A 23,874-nucleotide genomic window follows, 5' to 3' on the forward strand; every position below is an offset into this window, starting at 1 on the left:
CACGCCCACAGGAGCTGTGATATCCTCAGCCCAGCAAAGCTCAGCTCAGACAGCAAGGAGCCTGCACATTTAGTTAATGTCTAGCTCCTGGTTGCCCGACTCTGGAAATAGTGTCAATCAGGCTGATCCTTTGCATAGCCTGACACACTCTTTATGTCCAAAAGGTGAAGGGTCGTGCCCCCTCCACCCTTAAGGATAGGTCACTGCTGGATTTTAAATTTAAAGTATGAGTCACCTTAGTAGATCTATAAAAGCTCCCTAATCTATCTTTTTTTTTTTTTTTTTTTTTTTTTTTGAAGACCTTTATTGATAGAAAAAGGGCAAATACAAGTCAACAAGGAGCCCGGGGGGGCTCACACATACGGTACATTACAACTTACTGAAAACACAGAGGATACATTACAGAAAGACTGAGGTCTAGTTTTAAAAGTTTTCCTTGTAGGATAGACATAAGCAGGATATCGTAGCACAACAAGTCAATACTGGTGTTAAACAATCAGGATAGATAATCTTATAGCAGTAGAAAACACCAGAGTCGCTGCGTGGCACCCAAAAAGGAACGTCTGAACCCCAGGGAAGGAGAAAGGACAAAGAATAGAAGGCCCATAGAACAAAAAGGAAAAACAAAAAAGAAAGCAACCCCACCCCCCCAAGTGCCCCCCACCCTGCACCCCTGCAGCTGGCTACGGCCTTTCCCCCCCTAGCAGTGTGCCTGTCGCCCAAGAAAAGGAGTCCCGAAATATAGAAAGTAAGAAAAAGAGAGAATCCGAAAACTCTCATAAAATTGAGAAAGGTGGGGAGGAGCCCACTATTCGTCCCCCAGCTCCGCCATCTCGCACCCATAATAGCAACAGTAGTCTAACACCCAATAGTAATAACATGCCCGGTGTGACGAGAGAACTGGGGTCACAGCAGCAGCGCGCAGGGTAAGTAAGGCAGCAACACCCAACCGAAACATCCAAAATATCAACAAGGAATCTTCAAGCCATGATTGATAAGCGTAAGCCCCCTTAATAGTCTTCTAGCACCACCGATACATGTCCCGGTCACTCAGAGAAAACTAGTTCCCCGGCTGCCCCACCCACAAGAACGGTGCAAAACATTTATCAACGGAGGAGGGCCAACCCAAGAGAACAAAAGAAAAAATCAACAGAAGTGTATCCGGCCATCACCTCCCGGACCCCCATGCAAACCATATCCAAAGTCCAGCGTTCTCGTCAGTCCAGCACAGTCCCAGGAATGTAGTTACCGGTATCAGGGCAAGAATAAAGACAAACTCAACCCTGACCCCTACGTGCCAGTGCGCCAGCATAATGCAGTTGCGGCGTAGCCCCGTAGAGTAGGAAGAGCATCCGATGTGAACACCCAGAGAGATGGCAACAGCCAGTAATCGCCATCCAAAGCAGGACAGTGTTATCCCCAAGAGTGCAGTACGGGTAGGCGTACAGTGATAGTCCACCAAAATTGGGCAACTCACTCCCGGGCAACATGTTCAAAGTAAGCAGAGCGATCTTGTCAGCAATACCCGCTGGCGGTGGTAGTCCTGGCATCCGACGGCGAACCTCTAGGTTCCGTCCAAATATAGAATGCACTGTGTCCTCCATAGTTGCGACAGTCCGAGCGGCGGTGATGTTAAGTTCACTCACAATCAGTTCCTCTACGTCTCCCCGGAGAGGCTGCACACGACTGCCGAGTCCTGGGCTCGGCGATCCGCTCCGCGCACAGCCGCCCGTCCGGTCAGCCAAGGAGAGAACGGGCACAGCGTCGTCCAGCCGGCGCTCCAGGTCACGGGCGTTGGAACAAAAAGCAGCTCGCATAGCGGCCAAAGCTTCCAGGACGTCGCCGATACTCACGGGCATAGCGTGAGAGGAAGAGATGCCAGCTCCCTGTCCCCGGAATCCGCAGGCGTGTGGCGACCCTCGAGCCCAGTCTTTAGCATACATGTCCAGGCGTCGTTTAGTAGGTCAGCTCCCAGAGAGGCAGCGCCAAACCACAGGGACAGGGCAGCAACCCCCAGCCCAGCGCCACGCACAGGGACAGCACAGTGACGGTCCAACCAGGCGCCGTGTATAAGCGCCGATCACTCAATAAAGATGGCCCCTTCCATTACACTTCGTAGCGAGAGATCAAAGAGGAACTTCCAACAGGGGGGGATACATTTGTTGCATCGGTAGTGGTAAAGCAGCGTAGCGGCGAGACTCCAAAAGAAACTGTTGCGCTACTTCTGGGAATCTCGGTAGCCTGTCGCGTCTCGCCGGCGGTTTCAGATTCTCCTGTAATGGCCGCTGTTGTTGCCCTCCAGCCGGACGCCGCCGAGAACAAAGGACCGGACCCACTCCATAGGCGTCTGCGGGAATTCAGGGCGTTTCTTCACCCCCGGTGCAGGAGGGACGACGGGGAGCCCACCATCGGATGCAGCGTCGCCTCCCCAACCCGTTACCGCACAACAGGCACGATTCAGCAATCAGGAGAGGAAGCGGTACGGGAGGGAAGCGGACGAGTCGGCGGAGCCGAGGGCTCAGGCGGCCATCTCTGTTGCCGGCTAGGCTCCTCCCCCTCCCTAATCTATCTTAAGGCCTGTGAGAATGAGCTTTACACATTTATATATTTACACATACATGTATCCCCTCAGCATCATGTAGATATAATAAAGAACAGTGTGTACCGTCACTTGCCAACTGGTTTTTATTACGTATTACCCTACATCTTGAATGTGGTCATACACAATACAATCCCTTGGCACTAGGTGCACCCTGCTGACTGGTTCGGTCCTTCATGCCACATCATGCTAGGAGCCCTGACAATGTTGAAGCTCTGGAAAGTTGCTTTGGGGCCGTTATTATGGTGTTGAACAATCTTATTTTACATGGAACGGTGAAATATGGGTTTTGTAACGCTGTGTTTTGTGCTGTAAAATCACCCAAACATGTTAAGGATATGTATTTTCACCGAAAAAGGTAAAGTGAAGTCATGGTTACCTTTTTGTTTTTACAACTAATGTATGTTAAACGTAAGAAATTCACTAAAAAGCCGCAGTTAAAGTACAATTATGGCTGCGCCCTAAAACTGAAATACCACTAGAATTTGCAAGTTCTAGTTAGCTACACAGTCCACAACTTACACTAGAGCTATGGAAAACCTAACTCGGACACCAAATGCACTGCTCATGATGCAATAGAGGCGGTGTGCCTGTGCACCCGAAAAATGATGACAGGATGGGAAGAAATAATATATATTTTTTTACGTTTAGTTTGTGGATGCAGACAATCCACAAACTAATGGTCCAGATATATGTAACTTAATGCATTTCAAATCTACCCAGAAACATTTTTGAATTTTTTTTCAAACTACTGAACAGAACTGAATACCAAACTTAGCGAAGGTAAAGCACTGATAAATTATTACTTGCATGCCAAGTTTGTTGTAATTGTGTTTGAGACATGTGTGCTGTAGATGCACATGCTTTGCATACTTCTGCCATCTAGTGTTTGGTCCGGATGTTTGCAATTTGTTGTTCTTCGAAGAAGTCTTTCCTAGTCACAAGGTAAAGTGACTCCTCCTTTCAGTGATAGTGCGCATGAGCATCGACTCCATTGTTAGATTGTTTCCTTTCCACCAACGAGTTCGGACGTGTATTGCTGCGCTCTGGTTCGAAACCGTCCTTCGGGTTCTCCTTGGCGCGCAATCCACTATACCCTCAACGGTATTATCGTATGTGTTTCCCTCTCTCCGCGTATCTATTTGATCGGGAAAGTGTCCATCTTCGGTTGAAAAGATCTTGGGCGGCCTTGGGCCTAGCTGTATCAGTCTAGCCTTCTGCCGATGGAACGGACGCTGTTTCAATTCTGTCCTCTGCGCCACTCAAAGTACCCTTGCAAGGACTACACCAAGTCTGCAACTTGTGCCTCTCACCGGAGCACAAGGAAGAAGATCGTTAGGCTTGTCGGTCATTCCGATCGAAAAAGACTCTTCGGGATCGTCTGGTTCAAAGACGAGAAATGCAGCACCAAAGCACTCGGCATACTACGGATATCTTCAGAGGAGAATCTGAACAGGAAGAAGCGACCGCTGCGGAAGAAGAGGGTGGGCCTTCTCGGTCTGAGAATCGGATTCAGACTTACAAATCAAATTGGAGTCCAAGGACATTCCAGCGGGACAGGGTGCCGTGAGTACTAAAGCCTCTTACTCCATAAACTCTTCCACTAAACATAAGGCTTTGTTACCACCTCTGCCTTTGGGCCTTGGTCTGCACCGAGACGATGTTTGACGCCCCGCCCTCTGGCCCGGCACCAAAACAAATAGTCAAGCCTTCCGGCACGGGATCGAGTTGAGACAGATCGTTTTTGGATCTGAAACATTCCACTCCAAAAAAAAAATCTGGTTCAGAGCTGAAATCTTCAGCTTTGAAACAAAAGTCCGGTTCAGAGCCGAAACCACCTGCTTCGAAGGATAAAAGGGGCAAGTCTGGTTCGGCGCCAAAATAAAAAGATCTCTTAGATCCCCCCAGAACCGATCTTAGATGTCATGAAGGACTGATTAGACCCAAAACAGAAAAAGCTATACATCAACCCAGATACTGGACACATTTTAGCTAAAACGTCTTTAAAATGGAAAGTTAGTTCAGAGGACACTGGGTATAAGATTCATCTTAAGAAGAAGAAGGACATTGCTACAAGTTCTACTCACCCTACTTTGCCATCACCTACACCACCTTCACCATTCCCACAACTGCCAGCCTCAGATCCACTACACATACCACCACAGCGGTCTCCTCATACACAGCCTGATTTAGGAGATGATCATGATGGTAATGTTCCTTTACCAACAGATCCATGGGATGATTTTAATATTGATCCACCCTTGGATAATGATCCAGATTTATACCCTGCAAAGCAGTCACCTCCAGATGATAACATATCTTATCAAGAGCTGATTTCAAGGGCAGCAGCTTATGAAGTTACACTGCACAAAGAGGCTTTGGATGACGACTTTTTATTTGAGACACTAGAGTCTTCACATATGACTAGTCAGTCTCCCTATGTTGAACGACATGATGAGACATGCAGATGAGATTTTTAAGGACCCTGTTCGTGCCTGTATTTTAACACCCAAGGTTGACGAGAAATACAAACCATCACCATGTAATCCTTTTTTTTGTTAAAGGACAGCTGCCTTTAGACTCACTGGTAGTTTTTAATGCTCATAAAAGAGCAAACTCGCAGACCTCTGGAGGTGCACCTCCCCTAAGTAAAGTCTAAATTAATTGACACATCTGGTAAGAGTGGCTGATTAAGCTGCTAACCACTGGCGCATTGCCAACATGCAGTGCCTAATAGCTAGGTATGACAGGGCACACTGGGACGAGATGGAAGGCCTACTTCAATACCTCCCAGAAGAGCACAAGACAAAGGCACAAGAACTAGTCCAAGAAGGAAAACTTATATCTAATTCTTCTATTATATGTGCTCTAGATGCTGCTGACACGGCAGCAAGAGAAGTTAACACCAGCATTCTTTTACGTCGACATGCCTGGCTTAGGATTTCAGGTTTAAACCAGAAGTCCAGCAATCTATTTTGAATACCCCTTTTGACCAGCAACATCTTTTCGGACCAAGTTGATGAGGCTTTAGAAAAGATGAAAATAGACACGGACATGGCAAAATCCATGGGAACGCTTCAGTCTCCATCAAGCAGAGGCTCCTTTTGCTGCCCATATTATAGGGGAGGGTCCAAAACTAAATCCTCAGACCCTAAGATTTCCTCATATCAGTCCAACACTCAACCCTCTTCCTCTAGAGGCTTCTACAGAGGAGGGTACAAAGGAAGCAGTTTCAAAGGTAGGGGTAAGAGCACGCCAACGCGTAACTCTCCTTTCCCCCAATAAACAGTGACTTGCCTACACTTCCCCCTGACCATTTAACACCTGGCGGGGGAAAGACTTCATCAATTTCTCCCCGTTTGGAAATCCATTACATCAGACAAATGGGTGCTAGACAGTATGCAACATGGTTATTGCCTGGAGCTCAGCAGCAATCCTCCCAATACTCCACCTCACACTCACAAACTCTCATCAGAGCACCTGCAGCTCCTCAAACAAGAGGTGCAAGCTCTATTAGCAAAAGTAGCCATAGAACCAGTTCCGTGCAGTACCACAGGTCAGTGGTTTACCCTCTGTACTTTCTAATCCCCAAAAAGGACAGCTCCATAAGACAAATTTTGGATCTAAGGATGTTAAATCTGTACATACTATCAGAACATATTCACAAAATGTCTAGCAGTAGTGGCAGCATATCTCGTAAGACAACAGATTCATGTCTTCCCGTACTTAGACGACTGGCTCATCAAAGCCAGCACACACCAAAAGTGTTTGCAACACTTAGACCTACTCCACCAATTGGATTTCACTGCCAATGCATAGAAGTCTCGTATTCTGTCATCACAAATGCAGTCCTATCTGGGAGCAACTCTAAGCATGTGCACAGCTCTAGCCTCTCCCAATTCATGCAGAATTCGAAATATTCAAACTCTGCTACTGCAGTTTTAGACAAATAAATACTTAATTGTTAGGACTTTCATGCAACTGTTAGGAATGATGAGCTCATGCATTGTAATAGTGCCTCAAGCAAGGTTACATATGCGTCCTCTACAAGAGTGTTTAGCACGTCAGTGGAATCAGTCTCCGGGTCAATTAACCGATCTAGTGTTGGTAGACAGATGCACCCATGGCTCTCTGCACTGGTGGAACACACAAAACTTAACAAAAGGGGGATCCTTCATCGACCCTGTCCAATAGATCGTCTTAAAAGCAGACGCAGCTCACAGGTTGGGGTGCCCATCTTCACAATTTGACAATTCAAGGTCTATGGGACAACAAGCACAAAAGTCTTCACATCAACCATCTAGAGCTTCTAGCTGTGTATCTAGCACTGAAAGCTTTTCAGTCTCACCTCATCGGGAAAATTGTTCTGGTCCAGATGGACAATATGACTGTGTACAAAAACAGGGGGGTGGGGGTGGGGGGGGGGGGACATATTCCCTGCAACTGTCATGCCTCTCTGACCATTTGGACAATCAAATTGCCGACCTCCTCAGTAGAAGGCGGCAACAAATACACGTGTGGGAACTTCATCCCCAAGTTCTCCTTCCATACTTTCAACAATGGGGATTCCCACAAATAGATCTGTTCGCCACAGTGGACAACTCAAAATGCCCAAACTTTGCCTCCAGGCTCCCACACCCTCTATCCAAAGGCAATGCTCTGTCGATGAATTGGTCAGGGATATTTGCCTACGCTTTTCCGCCTCGCCCTCTCCTTCCATTTCTGGTTTGGAAGCTCAGGCAAACATCCCTTGCACTGATTCTAGTAGCTCCTACTTGGGCTCGTCCGCCGTGGTTCACAACACTTTTAGAACGGTCAGTAGTTCCACATCAAAAGCTACATCTCAATTCCAGTCTTCTCACGCAGAACCATGGAGAAATCAGACATCCAAATCCCAAGGAGCTCAATCGAGCGATTTGGCTCCAGAAGTCATAGAGTTTGGATATCATAACTTGCCACCAGAATGTATGACCATTCTTAACCCCTTCCCCGCTCATGACGGAACCACTCCGTCATGAGCCACGGTTGCGCTGTGCTCATGACGGAGTGGTTCCGTCATGCTGCGGCCGTTGGCGGCCGCTCCGCCCACGCGGCACTAATTCGCTGATTAGCGCAGTGGGCGGAGACGTGACGGAACCACTCCGTCAGGAGCACAGCTCAACCGTGGCTCGTGATGGAGTGGTTCCGTCACGAGCACAGCGCCACCGCACCTGCCCCCAAACCCCACCCAGCGCCGCGGCGGAATTCCTGCCGCGGCGAAGGGGTTAGAGAAGCAAGAAAGCCTACTACCCGAGCATGCTATGCAGCTAAAAGGAAAAGATTTGTTATGTATTGTACTAATAACAATTTTGATCCACTAGATGCATCTACTCAAACTTTCATTTGTTGCCTTCTGCATTTACAGCGTGCTGGTGTAGCATACCCTTCCATTTGACTGTATCTTGCACCAGTAGCCGCATATTTGCAAAACAGACAACATCTATCTTTGTTCAAGGTTCCAGTAATTAAAACCTTTATGGAGGGCCTTAAGAGAGTAATACTTTCCAGGGTACCTCCAGCACCAGTTTGGAATCTGAACATTGTGCTTACATGACTCATTGGTCCACCTTTTGAGCCATTACACAACTGTCCCCTACAGTTTCGTTCATGGAAAGTGGCCTTCCTCATTGCAATCACTTCATTGAGGAGAGTTTTTGAGCTGCTGGCTTTAACCTTAGAAGAACCCTTCTTTCAACTTCATAAAGACAGCGTAGTTCTTCGCACAACCCAAAATTCCTTCCCAAAGTTGTTTCTGCTTTTCATATCAACCAACGAGTTGAGTTGCCTGCGTTCTTTCCTCAACCTGATTCTGTAGCAGAAAGAGCTCTTCATACTCTTGATGTCAGAAGAGCGCTATTGTACTACATTGAAAGAAAAAAAGATTTTCGTGAAACAAAACAATTGTTAGTTGCATTTGCTACACCTCATAAAGGCAATCCGATCTCTAAATTTAATATTGCAACATGGATTGTTAAATACATTCAAACCTACTACCCTAAAGCTAAAACTTTATACCTCCTAGAGCGCATTCCACTCGTAAAATATGAGCGTCTATGGCCTTTTTAGGTAACATCCCTATAGCTGACATTTGTAAAGCAGCAACATGTGCCACACCACACACTTTTTCCAAGCATTACTGGGTGGATATGTTAGCACGCCATGGCGATCTTGGTAATAGAAGTTTCCCTTTCATTAGTAACTCGAGCATGCCCAAAAGGAGACACAAAGTACACAAATTGGCTTTTCAAACATTTATTGAAGCAATTGTACTCTTGTGTAAGATATGTGTGCTGCAATGATTAATATAAGGGAGCAAAACGATGTTACTAGCGTTAAAAGAATGGTGAACAGAATTAACAATTAGACCATTGTGCATTTGCATAGGATTTATGAGTACATACATTGCACCCATACCTAGCGCTGTCTAGCCTATAAAGCATAGCGTGTGCGGGTCTGCCTGAATACCATAGAATGGTCTAACTCCCCATTTACCTGTGAGCGTTTCATTTTGTAGCCAGCCTTGGTGTAGAATAGGTCGGCGTCCTCTCCAGGATGGTGTTGGCCGCTGGGCTAGAATTCAGACATTGGGAGATCTTTGACAATCCATCTAGATACTCCTGTCTAAACAGAGGCTTAGTGCAGTTTATATAATAAACTGTGCCCATTCATTCCGTGCCTAGGTGCTGGTCTTGTTGTCTTTGATTCTATCCACGCAGAGTGGTCACGGAATGGACATTAACAAACATAATCATTTTGCGCAGTGTCCTAAGTCCTTGTACAAAAAGTTCCAAGGCCAGATGATGATCCTGCGAAGAGATGCAACTGTAAGCAAACCATTTCTGAGTAAATTAACTTATGAGGCCACACAAGCTAATGTGTTAAGTCATCGTCTAAAGTCTAAAAAGATGTCAATTTTAAACGTGAGCATGTAAAGGGCCTTTGTAAGTCCATGACAAAGGCATCAGATTATACTTTGGTAAATCAAGTAAACCAAATGTAGCATCTGATGGCTTTTAAAATAAGCATATTTAATTTTAAAATGTTGAGTTGTTGCTGGATACTAGCAGTCCACTGACACCTTTTTATCGTTTGTGTTTTTTAAATAGTTATGAACTTTCCCTTCTATTTAATTGTTACTATGGTCTTTCTTTCTTGCAGTAACAGGCCAGTCTTATGAAAATATGGTGACTGAAATCATGTCAATGGGGTATGAGCGAGAGCAGGTCATAGCTGCTCTGAGAGCTAGCTTCAATAATCCTGACAGGGCAGTGGAATACCTTTTAATGGTAAGTCTATCTCGAGTGTATGTTTTTTTTTTATTCTTTAGCTCCATGTTCTATTAAATTTGAGTATAATTATCCTTCTTTGAAATCATAAATATTAATGGGATGGTATAGTGATGAATACATTTACATCTGTAAACGGCGGGAAAACAGATGAGGTTTTTTTTGTCTGGATGTTTACTTCAACAAGACTGCTCTGTTGGAGCACTGCAGTTGAAGTAGGCTGCATTGATTACATTTGTGGGCCTGAGCATTGTAGACATGTTACTGAATTGAGTTGTATCACACAATGTTGTGCCAGACACAACTTGCCAGTGACATTGCTTTTGAAACATTTTCTGAAAACAAAGGGTGCTCCATAACAGATACCAACTAATCCACCATAACGGTTCAGCCCAAGTGGGCACAAAACCTAGTTAGTTGTAGTGTCTTGTTAAAACCCATGTGGGCTACATCCATAGACACCCTGTATTATTCAGTCATCAAACTCATTAAATTGCTATCAAAATTAAAAACATAGCAGTTTCAATAATCAAAGTTAATGTAAACATAAGTTAATGTAAACATGCATATAATCTTGTTACTTTCACAATTCAGGCCTTCAGATGAATCCATGAAGTAATCTTGTCGACCTAAGCAGTAATTCTAAAAAACATTAAAATCCTTAACTAGCATCCCCACTTCAATTTAAAAAAAAAAAACAGATAAAGTGTAAATTACAAATGGACATACATTTCTTTATCATTATTAAGTCCTCGTGGCTCTTTGGTATCCATACCGAGAATATATTTGGACTGGAGTTTTCTTAGTTTTTTTCCCCCGTTTCCTCCACTTGCCCTTCTGTGATCATTATCTATTGCACTGTATCTTAGTAGTTTATCACCCCCCCTTTTGGAAATGCCAAAAAGTCTGTGCCACTAGGTAACTTGTATCATCGTTTCTTATTGCCCTAATGTGTTGTAGAATGAATGAATGAAGTCACTGGTGACTACCAATGCTCACTCAATCAGTAGATTTCAATCAATCAATCGATTTGTAGAGCACTTATAGTCACTCATGAGGGTATTCAGGCACTGGCCTGGTCCAGTTTTGGAACTCTGAAATAGATTGGGAGGTCCTTAAATGAAAGGATGGCTCGTTCCATGTCTTCGCTGCTAGGTAGGAGAAGAAGCGACCTCTGCATCTGCTGTGCTGCGTCGGCTGCAGATGGTGAGAGTTAGAGAAAGGGACAAGGAGCAGAGGTTACAAGTGGGCTGATGGAAGGTCAGGCGGACGTTCCAGTAGGTGGTTTGCAGTTATGTAGGGCCTTGTATGTATGGGTAAGGAGCTTGAACTGGCATCTTCTCTGTACATGGAGCCAGAGGAGTTCCCTGAGGTAGTGGGGATGTGGGTTAGTGTAGGGAGATCCAGGACGAGCCTGGCTGCAGCGTTCTGTATGGTCATTAGTTGTCGAAGGAGGTGAGCTGCAATCCCTGTGTAGAATGTTGCCATAGTCCAGTCGGCTGGAGATGAGGGCCTGGGTGATGGTGCGTCTTTAGCTTTGTGGTAGCCATTTGAAAATCTTACGAACCATGCAGATGATGATGAAGAAGCAGGAGGAGGAGATGGAGTTGACCCGAGTCTTCATGTTTAGCTTGTTGTCCAGGATGAACCCTAGGTTCCTAGCGTGGTCAGGTCCGTATTCTGAGGGCCACCAGGATGCGTCCCATGGGGAGCTTTTGTTTCCGAAAATCAGTACCTCTTGTCTGAGTTGAGCTTCAGGCATTTGTCCTCAATCCAGTTGGCAACATCTGTCATGCAGTTGTGGAAGTTGGCCTTGGTGGTGGTGTCTTTAGAGAGGGTAAAAATGAGTTGTGTGTCGCCTCCCCGGCTACCTGTATCTGTTCCAGTTTCTTATTTAGATACACACATGGGTTTCTTCACTGTTATTACTATGCTCCATCTTTCCCTGCTGGCGAAAAACAATCTGAGGATGGAGCCGAAGCCCATGCGCAATACCATCCAAAGGAGGAGTCACCGACCTCGTGACTCCCAAAGACTTGGGCCCAACACCAGATGGCGATCTAGGCAAAAGTGTGTAGATCCGCAGCTCTACATGCCAAGAACAGATGCATACTGGTAAGTAGCATATTCCATATGTGCGGCACATATAATATAGTGTTATCAGGGTCCCGCGCATGGCCGGGAATATTCTAATGCTTATGACTTTGATGAGGATACCCCTGGAAGAGAACTAGGATTACAGGTAAGTAACTAATCCTTCTTGCGCGTTGATTGAACCCTGTTTGTTAGCGGTGCACCATGTGGTATATCGCTTCCATTTGGCTTTATAGCATTTTCTTGTTGACTGTTTTCTTGCCTCCTTTAGAATCTCCATGGTTCGTAACAGCAGATTGACGTGTCCTAATTCTACGTTTTCGGGTGCCAAGCCGCTAGGTCTAGTGTTGCTGGCTCTGGATGAAAGATCTGACCCTGGTTCATTGTTAGCAGGGCCTTTTCTGCTCTGATCCTGACCATCTCCCCTTTGGATGGTTCTAGCAGAGTTGAATACCATGTCTGCCTTGGCCATAGTGGAGCAATGAGAATTATATTTGTTCCTGGATCTTTTGCTTTTTGTAACACTCTTTGCATCAGGGGTATCGGTGGAAAGGCGTAAACCAATATCTGTGACCAGTTGAGTGAAATTGCTTTTCCCTTTGATAGGTGGTGTGGAAACCTCGAGGCAAAGGACTGGCATATTTTGTTCTGCACTGTTGCAAACAGGTCTATTACTGGTGTTCCCCAGATTCTGAACAGATACTGTACTGTTTTGTCCTTCAACTCCAATTCGTGGGAGTAGTTCTGTCTGCTCAGTTTGTCCACTGTAATGTTGTCTACTCCTAGTAGATGTACAGTTTGTAAATTGATTTTGTGGATTATTGCCCATTGCCAGATTTCCTTAGCAAGTTTGCTCGAGGAAAAGGATTTTGTCCCTCCATGTTTGTTTAGATAAAATATTGTTGTATTGCCTGTTTGGATCAGGATGGTTTTCTTCTGAATGTGTTTCTGGAATGCTTTTAGAGCTAGAAATACTGTTTTCATTTCCAAAGAGTTGATGTGCTTTGTGGAATCCTGCTTGTTACATTGCCCATGTACCTTCAGCTGGTTGAAATGCGCTCCCCAACCGTTGTGGGATGCGTCCGTGGTGACTGTCATCGTTGGAGTTGGGTTCCTGAAAGGTCTCCCCTGTGCCATTATGTTGGATGCCCACCATTGTATCTCTGCTTGCACCTTTTGTGTAACAACCACTAGATCCTCCCAACTTACTGTGGCTTGAGACCAGCTGTAGTTAAGCCGTTCTTGGAACGGTTGCATGTGTAGTCTGGCATGAGGGTTCAGTAGGATGCATGATGCCATCATGCCCATTAGTTCCATGACCCTCCTCACTGTTAGAGACTGACCCCTCTGGTAAAGTCTTGTTTCCTGATAGATAGCCTGTATCCTGGTTTGTTTGGGGTATGCCTATTTTGTTGTATTTAACCTTGCTCCCGGGAAGGTTTTTACTCTTTCTGGTGTTGTTGAAGACTACTTGTGGTTTATGGACAAACCCAGTGTTTGTAGCGTTTGAATTGCTTTTTGCACATGATTGTGACATGTTTGTTTCGATTTTCCCCTTATGAGCCAGTCTTCTAGATAGGTGTAGACGTGTATTCTTTCTTTTCTCAGGTGTGCCGCCACTGCAGCCATGCACTTTGTGAACACACGCGGAGCTGACTTTATTCCAAACGGAAGTACCTTGAATTGGTAGTGTGTTCCGTTGTGCATGAATCTTGGGTATTTTCTGTGTTTTTTGTTCATTGGGATATGAAGGTAGGCGTCTTTGAGGTCTATTGTTGCCATGTAATCCCCTTTTTGAATCTGTGGGATTATCTCTTGGAGCGTGCACATTTTTTAAGCGTTTTATCAGTGTGAATTGGTTTATGAACCTAAAGTCCATGATTGGTCTTAGTTATATCTTGCTTGGGTATTCGGAAATATGGTGAATAGTTTCCTGTGAACCACTCCCGTTTCAGAACTTTTTCTATTGCCTGTTTTAGGCATAGTTCCCAGATTTCTTTGTTTAACAATTTTTTTTCTGTCTTCAAAAATTTTCTTGTTTTTTGGTGGATTTGCAGGTGGCACGCGAGTGAGTTCTATGCAATACCCATACTTAATCAAATTTAATATCCAATTGTCTGTTGTTATCCTTTCCCATTCTCTTTAGAAGAAGGATATTCTCCCCCCTTTAGTGTGGGTCTTTGTTTGAGCACAAGTCAGTTTCATCCATTTCCTCTTCCTCTATAGGATTGGCCTCTTCCATTGCCTCTTCCTCGAAAGGGCTGTTTTTAGGGCTCGCGCCTCCGTTGCACTGCGTAACACTGCTCGCGCAGTGCGAGAGCCCTTTTGTATGGGGTTTTTGAAAGCTATTCACACGCTTGTGCGTGTGAGCAGCTTTCCACTGCTGCCATTGGCTTTCGCGTGCTTTTTTGTTTTTTAAAAGCGCGCACGCAATTGGGTCAAGGCAGTCGCATGTCCCGCCTTTGTTAAGCCCATTCCCGACGGTGGCGAGCACGCGCAGCAGCGTGCATTCGCCTCGATGCCGCGCTCCCTTCCGTCCGCACCACTAGTGTTGGACTGTCCGCGCTGTTTCGAGCGGCCTGCCTTGACGGGAGAGGTATGCTGTCAGTGGAGGGTAGTATTTATAGCCGTGAAGGGGCTCAGTGATTGAAGGAGACAGGTTAGTTAAAAATCGCAACTGTACAAAGATTTAGACCAGCTGGCAAGGTGCATTTTTCTTTCGCAGCACCCCAGTTTTCATCGTACCATAAACATGTAGCTGTAAGGATTCCCCATACATCACAGGGCCGCGTGCACTTGATATTATAATGATTTATGTGCACCACTTGTACATAACACAGAGGCATTTATATCCGTACAGTCCATTGAAGACAATCGGCTTCTGTCTGCAGTACTTCATCTTACAAGGATATTCAGTAACCTTAGCAAAGGTCACCTCTAGTTAAATATTTGCAGCATTTCACACCCATTTATAAACAAGGGGCAGCTTTAGTTTGAGAGCCACTGCCCATTTTTAGATAGGACAGTGCAGTGTGACTGCCTCCGCCTCAGTGAGAGCTAGTGTATGCAGAGCAGCTAGCGGTTCTCTTGATTCGCGTTTAATAGGAGCTCAAGATGGCACCCACAGCACCTGTGTGGAATGAGGCCTGCCGCAGGGGTTAACGCGAAAGGCCTTGTAGACGAAACATCGGCCCGGAGGGCTGGTTTCTTGGTTTCAGCCTAGTATCTGTTGCCAGCTACATTACGTCTCAAGCAACGCGGGTCTTGCAGATCGTTTACCTTCTTACTCTAGTCTAGAGGCTATCAGATTAAACCCTAAGCCACTGATGTCTTTTTTAAGCAGTTTTGCGTGGTTTGCTAATACGTGGCTATTAGGAAATGTGGGACAAACAAAGTTTAGAACTTGAAGAGAAATTCCACTCAGAGCAACACAAACCCGTGGAGTGAGTTATCTAAACGGCCAATAATTGGTGCAAGATGCGCTGCACGTTCAGAGCTCAGACAATACTACTTTACTTAACTTCTGGTTTATTCTTGTTAGTTTCAGCCACAGCATCCTTAATGGCTTTTATGGCTAGTTTAAGGATCACAAATGAATGTTGCTGTATTAGTTTTCAAAGCCTTTTGAGAAATTCCACTCCAGTTTTAGTTTCGCTCACAATCCTTGTTCAAAGGCCGCGACCAGCTGGGATTGCAGAGCATGAAACTCCCAGTGGAACTGGGTCATTCACTGCTTGGAAGTGTGACAGGTGGATCCTTTTACTGCGTCTAAGTAAAGGTAAAAGATTGAATGAAAACTTGTTGCACCTCACTTAAGGTTACGGCCAGAGCTGCACAGTTTCGATTTGTAGAACCAGATTCCAGTCTCGGTGATCAACAATCTGTGATTCTGACCAAATTACTTATCCCCCCGTGCCTTAAAAAATCTATTCTTGTGTAATGTAACTGGTGCTCGTGTAAAGCACTCCCCTATCTTTGGGTCAATGTTGCGCTATATTAAAAAAAATGCAAACGTAAAAATAAGTGACTAATCTGAGCCAAATGTTTCTATCTTCCTGTATACTGCTTTGTTTCTGGTTGTGTGAAATAGAACTTTCGCGTTGCCCAGAGCTGCCACTTCTCTTTTTTTGTGCACACTGTTTTTCTGGAGCTTCACCGACAGGTGTGTCGATCGGATATATTTGTTTTGCGGCGAAGCATTGCTGTCTCCGGGTATGTCCTCCACTAATAGAGAATCTAGACAGATGGTCCTGAATCCGTGCTCCTCTGTCCAGATTTAGGGGCACATTGTTAAGAGGTTAAAACGCAAGCCAAAGCAATGCAAATAACGCTCTGCTGCGAAAACATTCCCCCTCGCGCCCATTTGTATCTTCTCTTTGTCACTGTACTGAACGTGTGTGTGTTCCAGACCTCTCCTGTTTTTAAACAGTTACCCCGCCCTCCTACTATAGCAATGCAAATAACGCTCTGCTTTGAAAAAATTCTCCCTAGCCCATTTGTTTCTCGTCTTTGTTCCGGTTCTTATCACGTGTGAGTTCCAGACCTCTCCTGTTTCCATAGTCCTATCCTGCCCTCCTACTATACCAGTGCAAATAACGCTCTGCAGCGGAAAACTTCACCCTTTCGCCCATTTGTGTCTTGTGTTTGTCACTGTCCTTATTTTCTGTGTTCCATATTTCTCCTGTTCCCATACTCCTAAAATTAGTTATTTTGTTTTTTTCGAAAGGCGTGTGTTTTGTTGTTGTACTTACGAAACCTATTAACATGAAGCAGACCAGTGGCTTTATAAAATCAGTGTGAAAACGTTTACTGCTGGCGCCTGTCGTACAAGTTACCAAGTACACTGCAGGGGCCACATAGTAATGTATAAACACAAAATATAAAATTAAAGGCATGAAAGTATTGCTTGCGTATACTTGTTACGAGTTATAAAATACGCTGTCGACACAGTTTAGGCAAGGGCTGTGGCTGTTTTTCGCATGTGCAACAGCTGGTGACAAGAAGCAGATTAGTGGTTTTATTGTACCAGTATGCAAACATGCACAGTGCTGCCGGACGCTTTGCAAGTTAAATAAATCATACAGTACAGGTGCAGCATAAAATGGGGAAGAAATGTAAAATACCGAACATCCAGCATAAATGTGTTTTCGACATACACTACTTACAAGTTCTACAATAAGGGCAAAATTTTGCTGAGTACATGCAAAAAAAGCAAATCTGGTATATACGTATTGTTTCAGATATTGGGCTGGTTTTGTAATTTAAAGCGTTAATGCCATCACCATGACAATGCAGTGGCTGTATAGCAAGTGATCTGCTTTTGATGATGTACACGCATAGACAAAGACTCACACATAGAGACAGAGACGAACACACACACACTGGCATACACACAGTGACACACTCATAGACACAGTGATGTACACATACGTACAGAGACGCACACACAAAGACATAGAAGCACGTACAGAGACAAAGATGCACAGTAGAGACAAAGATGCACAGTAGAGACAGTGATGCAAAAAAAGACACAGTGATGCACATACAGAGACGTACAAACAGATGCACACACAGACGAAGACGTACACAGGAACAGTAATGCACATATAGAAACAGACACTAAGAGGCACAGACAAAGATGCACACAAGAACAGTGGTGCACAGACAGAGAGGCACACATAGACAGTGATGGACAGAGATGTACATGCATAACCTATCATATGTTTTGGCATTTCAAATAAATATTAATAGATTGCTTTGCGTATAAAATAACTATTTATTATTCAACATAACAAAGAAAATTATAAAAACATACTTATTTTGAAAAAATTGCATTATTTAGCAATGCCAAAAACTCAAACTTAATTAATGCGAGACCGATTGCATTGCAAATGCTTTTGTTATTGCCAACCTTGGTATCTCGATTGCTGCCCCGTTTGCTGACTTGGGTTTTGCACGTGAATTTGCTGAGACATTTGTTGTCCTTGTGCAAATGAGCCTCTACCTGTGGGTTTTCTGCTATTAAATCCCCCTCTTTTAAAGGAACCTCTTTGTTGCAGGGCACCCATTGCCCTTGCCGTTTCATTATCCTTTTTTATTTGTTGGAGGGATTCATCCACTTCTTTGCCAAACAGTGCTTCTCCATTGAATGGCCTATTAATGATGGAGGTTTGAACTTCATGCTTGAACCCTGAGATCCTGAGCCAGGCATGTCTTTAAGTATGGTTCCTGTGCATATCTGCCTACTAGCAGTGTCTGCTGCATCCAAAGCTGACTTTAGACTGGTGTTAGCCACGTTTTTTCCCTCCTGTCCAATAGCTTTTGCTCTCTCTTAGGCTTCTTCAGGAAGTTTGTTCAATGTTTCCTCTATCTTGTCTCACTGTTGGTGGCCATATCTATTTACCAGGGCATTTGAGTTAGCAATACGCCATTGTGTTGCTGACTTTCTCCACTCTCCGCCCCACCATGTCCATCATCTTATTTTTTTTCAGGTGTTGGCCCTGTGTTGGAGACTGCATTGGCTCTCGTCCTGGCTGTGGTGACAATAACAGAGTTGGGTACTGTACTTCCGTGAATATGTTTTGGGTCCTTTGAGGAGGGTTTGTACTTTTTCTCTACTCTGGGGGTTACCCCTTGTTTGAAGCTGGTTTTTTGAATGCTTCTTTGCCTTGGTCCTGGATACTGGGCAGCATAGGCAGGTACTGTGTTCCTCTTGTAACTGGTGCCAGTGTTTCTAGCAAGAAACGTGTGTCCCCTTTGTCCTCCTCCAAGGGTACTCCAAATTGATTAGTTGCCCTTTTGACAGTGTCATTGTAGAAAGCTATGTCATCTGGGGGTGAATCTTTCAAAGGGTAGCTGCAAATCTCTTCTTCCGGCTCTCTGTGTCGAGGTCGTTCTATGTATCCTCGAAATTTTCAGAGTCTTCCTCGTCTTCGGGTATGTCTCCATATTCCTCAGATTCTTCGCCTTGAGATTACTGGGTTGGAGGGGAGTAAAAAATACCCTCTTCCTCTGCGTCGATATTGTCCGGTTCGTTCACCGGTGCCTTCGGGATTCGAAATTTGTTTAGTGAGATGTCAAAATCTTCCTTTCGACCTCAAGGGCCCTCTCGGTGTCTGAGGCTGGGGATTTTCTTTTCTTCCCGACGTCGATGGTCGTCTTCGACGGTGTTTTGCCCTTTTTCGCGGGTTCGGCGTCTACGTCTTTTGCGATTTTTCCTTCCTCAGTGACCTTTGGTTGGGTCCCTTGGGGTTCTTTTAACTGCGGCTGACCCTCAATCGCCTTTTTGGTCGGCGTCGGGGCTGCCTTGTGCGCCTTATGTTGGTGACCCTTCAGATCCAACGGATTTTTAAGGCGTCATACCTTTTCCAACTTCTTTTTCGGCTCGTTCGCCGCATTCTCGGCATGGATCTTTTCGGAGTCTCCTTCTAAGACCTCGACGTGCCATCCCTTGTGCTTCGACTCCGCTGGTGCTCCGTGTTCTTCCTCGTCGCTCGAGAAACCTAGGTCTCGCATGGAAGTTTTCTTCGATGTTTGCAACATTTTGGCGTAGTGAGCCTGTCTTTTTTTCTGGCATGTTCTTGGCGTCTTAGGCAGGAATGCTGCGCAGTCCTCACAGTCCTTGTCCTGGTGACTTTTGGGCAGGCAGATGTTGCAGACGTTGTGCGGGTCGCGTTGAGCGTATTTGTGGTGGCACTTTGGGCAGAATTTGAAGGGGGTGTTCTCCATGACCCCTACCTCGCCATTTTTGGACCAAAGTGGTCCTCTTTCTGTCAGACGTTGGTTTCTTCGACAATCTTATTTTTTTTTTTAAAGTTTTTGGGGGAAATTCGAATTTTCTTTGGCTCTTCCCATCTTGCTTCGAGACCCCACGGTGGAAAAAAGAATCTGAAGATGGCTACCATGTACGTCGATCTCCAGAATCTCATCCGAAATCACACAGGGGACGTACCAGGCACCAAATGGTGGTCGACAGTGACCAAAACAAGAAAAAAAAAAGACAATTCCGGACCTAACCACTTGATGGTGGAATTATGCACAGCATGTGAATCCAGAAAAGGATTCACACTGCAAAACTACTCCTACTGGTAAGTAACCATTTAGTTTTTCCAACTGTCTAGTTGGCATCCTAGGGGTGGAAGACTGTGGGGCCTGTTCTGGGGCGTGATTGAATGTCCCGATGCCTCGGTGGGCATACCATACCCATTTTTAGTTCTCGGCCTGGCGAGAGCAGCGCATGCGCTGCTCTCGCCTTGCCGAGGGCTTCTTGGAATCAATACGGGTTACAAAGCCATGTCCCAGCTCTGCCTTCAGTTTCATTTGTGCGCGTCATTTGGCGTTACGAATTATGCCAAAGGCAGTGCAATGATTGTACCAGAGGCATTTCAATCCCTCCTTGTTGCCACCCTGTCTCCTTTTGGCTCCGCCTAGCGGGTTTGGATCTTTTACCGGCGGCGTTAAAGACTATGGCCTTTAATTACTGGGGAAGCACTATTTGTTTCCCCTTGCCTCGGGCTCTCTCCCCAAGCAGACCCTTCCCTCTGTCTCTCTGAGACACAGCTGCTTGTTCTGTAATATGTGGACATAAAATATGGATTTTTAAAAGTCGCGTTTATGCTGGTGTACGAGCGCATAATGTGAATCGCTCAACAAATTACTAATAAATGAAAATTCGATTCGATTTTGAGGTAAACATGTAAAAAACTCAATGTGTGCATTTTTTGAAATTACACTGCATTACTTAGACCGCAAATGAAGACATCTGCGTATAGATGGGGAAAACAAAAACAAGCTTTGAAAATGCAATAGGTCTTGCCTTTTATTAAGTTAAAGCCATTTGCTTTGCTATTCAATACCATTAGCAAAGCAAATTGCTTTAACTTAATCAAAGTCAAGACCTATTGCATTTTCTTTTTTTTTTTTTTGAAAACCTTTATTTCAAAATTCAGGACACAGCTATTCAGCCGACAGCCCGGAGGTTCGGCAGCATTGAGAGTTGGATACAGCGATGTGTCCCCAATACAGTTCAAAGAGTAATGCAAAGGTCCAATTTTAAGTAAATACAGAAAAACTCACAACAAACCCCAGCAAGGCAAGGACATTGAAAGCCCATGGCGAAAGCCCCCAGGGGAGGCCGGACCCCACTCATCTACTAGTTACAAGACTGTGTACGGAGGAAGAAGGGGGACAGCAGAGGCCCAAAACGGTTCCTAGAACCCAACTGCGCTGGAAAGTAGGTCAGGGGGAAAGCTGTTCCTCGGGAGGTTCCAGATCCGGGGCAAGACATATTCCCCCCCTGTATTGGTTCCACCGCCCCCAGATAGCATGCCACTTCCGGGGGCGACCTCTAGAGCAGTAGACCGTCTTCTCCCTAAACATGCTCCAGTCCATGTTCTCCTTCCACGCGGTCAGGGTAGGGGGTCCCGAGGAGCCCCACAATCGCGCGATGTCCCTTTTAGCAACCATGTTACCCAGAGTCACCCATTGGGTCTGCGCCTCATCGAGGTCAGTGGGCCCCCAGACGTTCAGGAGGCAACACCGCGCCTCCGGCTGTACCGCAGTGCCCGTCACCTCCCCCATAACTGCATGGACTCTCCTCCAGAACTCCACAATAACACAACATTCCCAAATGATGTGCAGGAAAGTACCCACCATACCACATCCCCTTCTGCACAGGCCGTCCTCCGAGAATCCCATGTGGACCAGCCGTGGCCCCGTCACATACACCCGGTGCAGTATTTTAAGCTGCACCAGCCTCAGACGCGACGGGATCGCAACCTCCTTAGGAGAAGAAACCGCTGACTGCCAGTCCTCATTATCCAACTCAAGGCCATCCCTAGTCCACTGTTCTCTCAGCCCCAAAAGCATGTCTGCCCGGACATTAATCAACTTCTTATATATGAGCGAGATCGTGCTCTCGGGCATATGACCATCAAGGACTCGGTCCTCAAGGGGAAAGGACTCCGGCACCTTCTCACCCTCCACGAGGACTGATCGGAGGGCGTGACGCAGCTGGATATACCTGAAGTACTCTGAGGTCCCTAGCTCATACTCAGTCTGCAACTCCTCGAAGGACTTCACCCTCCCCTTATGCAGCACATCTCCCACCTTGGATATACCTATCAGGTCCCACTTATCAAAGCCCTTCGTATGCCAGAGTCTTCCCAATCTTTCCGATTCAAACAATGGGGTAGCGAGGGTGAGCCTATCCTTCCAGCCCAACGAGTCAGTCGCCATCTTCCATACACGCACCGCCACACCTGTGGGCCCCGTGAGGGACGAGTCTAAGGACCGCGAATACAACGCCCTGTAGTAGTTGCCGCCACGCAGCAGCCACCTATCCATGGCATACCCAGGGTGAGGGCAGGGCCATAAAACCCATGGTTGATCGCGCTCAGCTGCGTGGCCCAATAGTACCGTCGGATGTCTGGGAGCGCAATGCCCCCATCGTACCATGGGAGCGTCAACTTTGAAATAGCTATTCGCGGCCGCCCATCCCACAGCAACGTCCGTTGGAGGCCTTCGACCTCCCGAAAGTATTTGGCCGGTACCCAGTCCAAGGTGTTCTGGAGGGCGTAGAGGAAGCGGGGAAGAGACATCATTTTGAACAGGGCCGCACGCCCAACCAGGGAGAGCGGCAGCCTCCGCCAACCTTCAACGTCTCGCCTCAAGCGTGCCAAGGGGGGGAGCAGATTCCTCTCATAGCGCACAGCAGGATCCATGGATATAAAAATCCCCAAATACACGAAGCCCTGCTGGGCAACCTGTATCGAACATGTTCTAGGGATCGGTGGGACCTCGCCACTAAGAACGTACAAGTACGATTTGCCCCAATTAATCACAAGCCCCGAGTTCCTACCGAACGATGCGAGTACGTCACAGACCACTATAAGTGACTTCTTAGGTGAGGCAAGATACAGCAGGATATCATCGGCATAAAGCGAAATACGGTCCTCGTGATCAGGCGACCACCGAAGGCCCCGTATATCCGGGTGCCAACGTATCCACGCAGCCAACGGTTCAAGGGCGAGGGCGAACAACAGAGGCGACAGGGGGCAACCCTGCCGCGTACCCCTACCAAGCTGAAACGGAGTAGATGCCCGACCATTCACCACAACATTCGCTAGTGGCCCCTCGTACAGCAACGGAACCCAACTCACAAAACCGCGACCGAAACCAAACTTGGCCAGCACGGCCCATAAGTATGCCCACTCCACCGTGTCAAAGGCCATCGTGGCATCAAGAGATGCCACAATAGCCGGTTCACGCAGCGTGCCCGCCCTGGCGATGACGCCATGAAGACGCCTAAGGTTTAATGCTGTGTTTCGGTGCGGGATGAAGCCAGATTGATCCGGGTGGACCAAATCGCCAAGTACCCTAATCAAACGGGTAGCCAGGAGTTTGGCCAGAATTTTCGGCTCAGCGTTGAGGAGTGAAATGGGCCGATAGGAGGCGCAACTATCTCGGGGTTTACCCTCTTTATGTATGACCACGATCGACGCCAGCCGCTGATCCAACGGAAGGATCCCATCCCCCCGCGCCTCCAAAAACATGGCGCGCAGGTGAGGGGCGACCCTATCCGGGAACAGTTTGTACAGGTCGATCGGCAGTCCATTCGGTCCAGAGGCCTTACCCGAGTTTAAAGCGCGAATCGCCCCCGCCACCTCGTCAACCGTTATGTCACCATCCAAATCGTCCCTATCTATGTCAGAGAGGCAGGGCAACTCGATATCACGGAGGAGATCAGACGAGTCCTCGGGCGGCCTGTCCGACACCGAGGAATAAACCCTACGAAAATACTCCGCGAAACACTTCACAATCCCCTCAGGTTCCACAATCGCCTCTCCCCACTCTCCC

The 23,874-nt window shown here is 46.3% G+C and overlaps 1 protein-coding gene across 2 annotated transcripts in view; it reads left to right on the forward strand.

The window, feature by feature from the left end:
- RAD23B (RAD23 nucleotide excision repair protein B) overlaps window positions 1-23,874 on the forward strand; it is a 354,987-nt gene that overhangs the window by 208,329 nt on the left and 122,784 nt on the right. For both annotated transcript variants that reach the window (XM_085641292.1, XM_085641291.1), the window contains exon 6: window positions 9,797-9,924. In XM_085641292.1, the coding sequence (XP_085497418.1) occupies window positions 9,797-9,924 (128 nt within the window). The remainder of the gene's footprint in view (window positions 1-9,796; window positions 9,925-23,874) is intronic.

Source organism: Triturus cristatus, chromosome 2_2, assembly GCF_964204655.1.
Source record: "Triturus cristatus chromosome 2_2, aTriCri1.1, whole genome shotgun sequence".
In the NCBI taxonomy this organism is placed as follows: Eukaryota; Metazoa; Chordata; class Amphibia; order Caudata; family Salamandridae; genus Triturus; species Triturus cristatus.